The sequence below is a fragment of the Galendromus occidentalis genome, unplaced genomic scaffold, assembly GCF_000255335.2.
Source record: "Galendromus occidentalis unplaced genomic scaffold, Mocc_1.1 scf7180000076929, whole genome shotgun sequence".
Classification (NCBI taxonomy): Eukaryota; Metazoa; Arthropoda; class Arachnida; order Mesostigmata; family Phytoseiidae; genus Galendromus; species Galendromus occidentalis.
Window position 1 is genome coordinate 1 of NW_003804918.1, and position 2977 is coordinate 2977.

At 51.3% G+C, this 2977-nt stretch overlaps 1 protein-coding gene across 1 annotated transcript; it reads left to right on the top strand.

Annotated features, from left to right (window-relative positions):
* Nucleotides 1-225: 225 nt before the first annotated feature.
* LOC100903021 (uncharacterized) lies at nucleotides 226-2939 on the top strand (the record flags this gene model as incomplete). Its single annotated transcript, XM_003740346.1, has 2 exons — nucleotides 226-853; nucleotides 948-2939. Coding segments are annotated over exons 1-2 (2620 nt in total), but the record flags the coding sequence as incomplete, so codon positions are not given.
* Nucleotides 2940-2977: the final 38 nt, after the last annotated feature.

Genomic DNA, 2977 nt, shown 5'->3' on the forward strand with positions numbered 1-2977 from the left:
AAGGCTCCCATCAACCAGAACGAGCCTACCACGCGAGTCACCTCCGTTAACCACAGCGCAGATCCCAGGGAAGAATCAACCTTCCTGTGGACAGCTCATGTTATCGCCGAGAGCGACTCGACCAGCAGTGTGTGCCGCATACTCATAGATCCAGGATCGGAATCCTCACACATCACGGAGGCGATGGCGAGAAAACTTAACTCCCGACCGACAACCCGCCTCGACATGGCGATGGCCACAGCAGGGGGCCAGGTCACCAATATCCATAACTGCGGAGTGCATGACATCGTGCTCAGGAGCAGATACGACCCCAACAGATCTCTCAGGCTCAGTGCAATCGAATTGAAGTGCATCTCCCGCACCAAATTCCCGATCCTGAGGGACAACCTGGGACTCTTCCCCGCAGCCGACCAAGTCGAGATCGGCGAGTCTGAGTACGTCGACATCTTGCTGGGAGTAAGGAACTTGTCGGAGATAGGCTTCGCGAACCCAAAGACGCTGAACCGAATATTCGCGTTCGAAACAATCTTCGGATGGATATTCGGCGGCTCTGAGGGAGCATCGCGGACCCACAGTCCATTGCCGAAATTCTGCGGGTTCGCCTTGGCGCAACCGAGCTCACCAGTAGGTCTCAGTGACGCCGCCCTCTCCCCTACCGGACCCATGAGTCTCTCAGAGGACGAGCTCCCAGAGTGCACGGTGTCGAAAAACACCAAGAAGGACATCGAATGCCTATGGCTATCAGAAGACCTAGGTCTCGAAGACATCGGCAACGAGCTCAAGGAAGAGGAAGACAACCTCACGAAAGCCCTGATCGATCACTTCAAGAAAACGACAGTCAGGGACCCCACAGGTCGATATGTACTCCGACTACCATTCAGAGATAATATCAGATCTCTAGGAGATAACGAGAATCTCTCTAGGTCACGCCTGTACTCGTTCCTAAGGAACTCAAGGAAACCCAGTCAAGCTCAGGGCAGTTGATGAAGAAATCAAAAACTACATCAACGCGGGATTCGCAGAGCCAGCTCAACCAAGGTCACGCGACCAGCTCGCTCACTACCTGCCAATCCAGGCAGTATTCAAGGCGAACCCGGAATCTCCCCTGGGTTTGAAAACCCGAGTTGTCAAGGACGCGAGCGCCCGTCGATCAAACGAAGCTGGTCTCAATGACGTACTTCATCAGGGACCAAATCTACTCCCCAACTTAATCAAAGTGATACTGAAGTTTCGCCAGTACAGATACGCCGTAGCGGCGGACATAGAAAAAGCTTTCCAACAATTCAGGATTGCCCCAGAGGATCGCACCTTCCTACGATTCCTTTGGCCATTGGGAATATCAACCAACGAGTCAGCCCCAGTGAAAGAATTCTGGGCGACCAGACTAGACTTCGGACTAGTCTGCTCCCCATTTCTACATTGCCAAGGGGTGCGTTCTCACCTGGAGTACGCACAATCAATAGACCCCAAGGACAAGAAATTCATCCAAGAGATTATCGACACCTTCTATATGGATGACATTTGTCTAGGAAGTGACAACCTCGAGGACGCGAAATACAAAATTTCGCTCCTATTCGACATCTTCCAGGAAGCGCACATGCCCCTCAAGAAATGGGCGTCAAACAGCACAGAGCTGGGAGAATTCATCAAGGAGCACTCACCGGTCAAGGACCCATCAATATCCACCGGCCAATTAGACGGCAAATTCTTAGGGATCCCTTGGAACCAGCAAATGGATCTTTTATCGGTGCCAACCAATAAGGCCATCAACGAGCTCCAATCAGGAACACCTTCAAAAAGAAAACTCCTCAGAGGACTCGCCCAAATCTTCGATCCATTGGGAATTATGGGTCCGACAACCATAAACGCCAAAATATTGCTTCAGAAACTATGGAAATCGAAGATCGGATGGGACTTAGCCTTAGAGGGGCCGCACGCGGAAGAATACGCGAGATTCACGGATTTGCTCAACAAGGACAAAGTGTCAATCTCGCGCCACATGCTCTCATATACAGGCGACAAGTCGCGCAGAGAACTCCACGTGTTCTCCGATGCAAGCTTGAATGCATACGGCTGCGTCATCTACCTCCGAGAGAGCTCTGGAAATACGAAACCGATTACCCATTTCGTTATGGCGAAAGCTAAAGTATGTCCGGTCAAGCCAATGTCGATCCACCGCCTAGAGCTTTTGGGCGCGCTTCTCGCCAGCCGACTGCTATCATCAGTCAAAAGTCTCATGGACATACAGATCGACTCGGCCCATCTATACACCGATAATTCGAGCGTCCTAGGATGGGTAAACTCGGAACCGGAGCGCTGGAAACCATATGTAGCCAACAGAATCCGGCGTATCCACACTCTCGTCGGCCAGACCGTCTGGAAATACGTGAAATCAGAGGAAAATCCAGCCGACCTCATTTCAAGAGGAGCAGACCTCTCTTCCGATCACAACAGATCACTATGGCTAAAGGGACCTCAGTGGTTGGAATCGCTGACGTCAGACGTCGAGCGCGCACCCGCGAACATTGTCTTCGGAGACACATCAGGAAAACAATTCGATCCGGAACGCCGACAGAATGTCTCCTGCATGGCAGCCACATCGGCCAATCCACCGGCCACAGAGGAAATATTCTTCGAGAATAAGTTTTCTTCTTGGCTCAAAGCCGTTCGCTTTTGGGCTCTCATGCAGAGACTCGTGACGAAGGCACAGGACATAAGAGATCGAGTTGCTCAGGGAATCAGTTTCCAACGGAAACCCGCGCAAAAACAGGGTGTCGAATTCGATGCCGAAGAATTGCTCAGGGCCAAAACATCTCTACTCCGACTAATCCAAGAAAAATATTTTAAGGAGGAGACAGAAAATCAATGCAAAAACGTCAGGCGTACGAGCGTATTGTATCAGTACAATCCGGTCATGGACCCCGACGGTCTCATACGATGTAGATCGCGCTTAGAGCGTTCCTCAGAGCTATCCAAC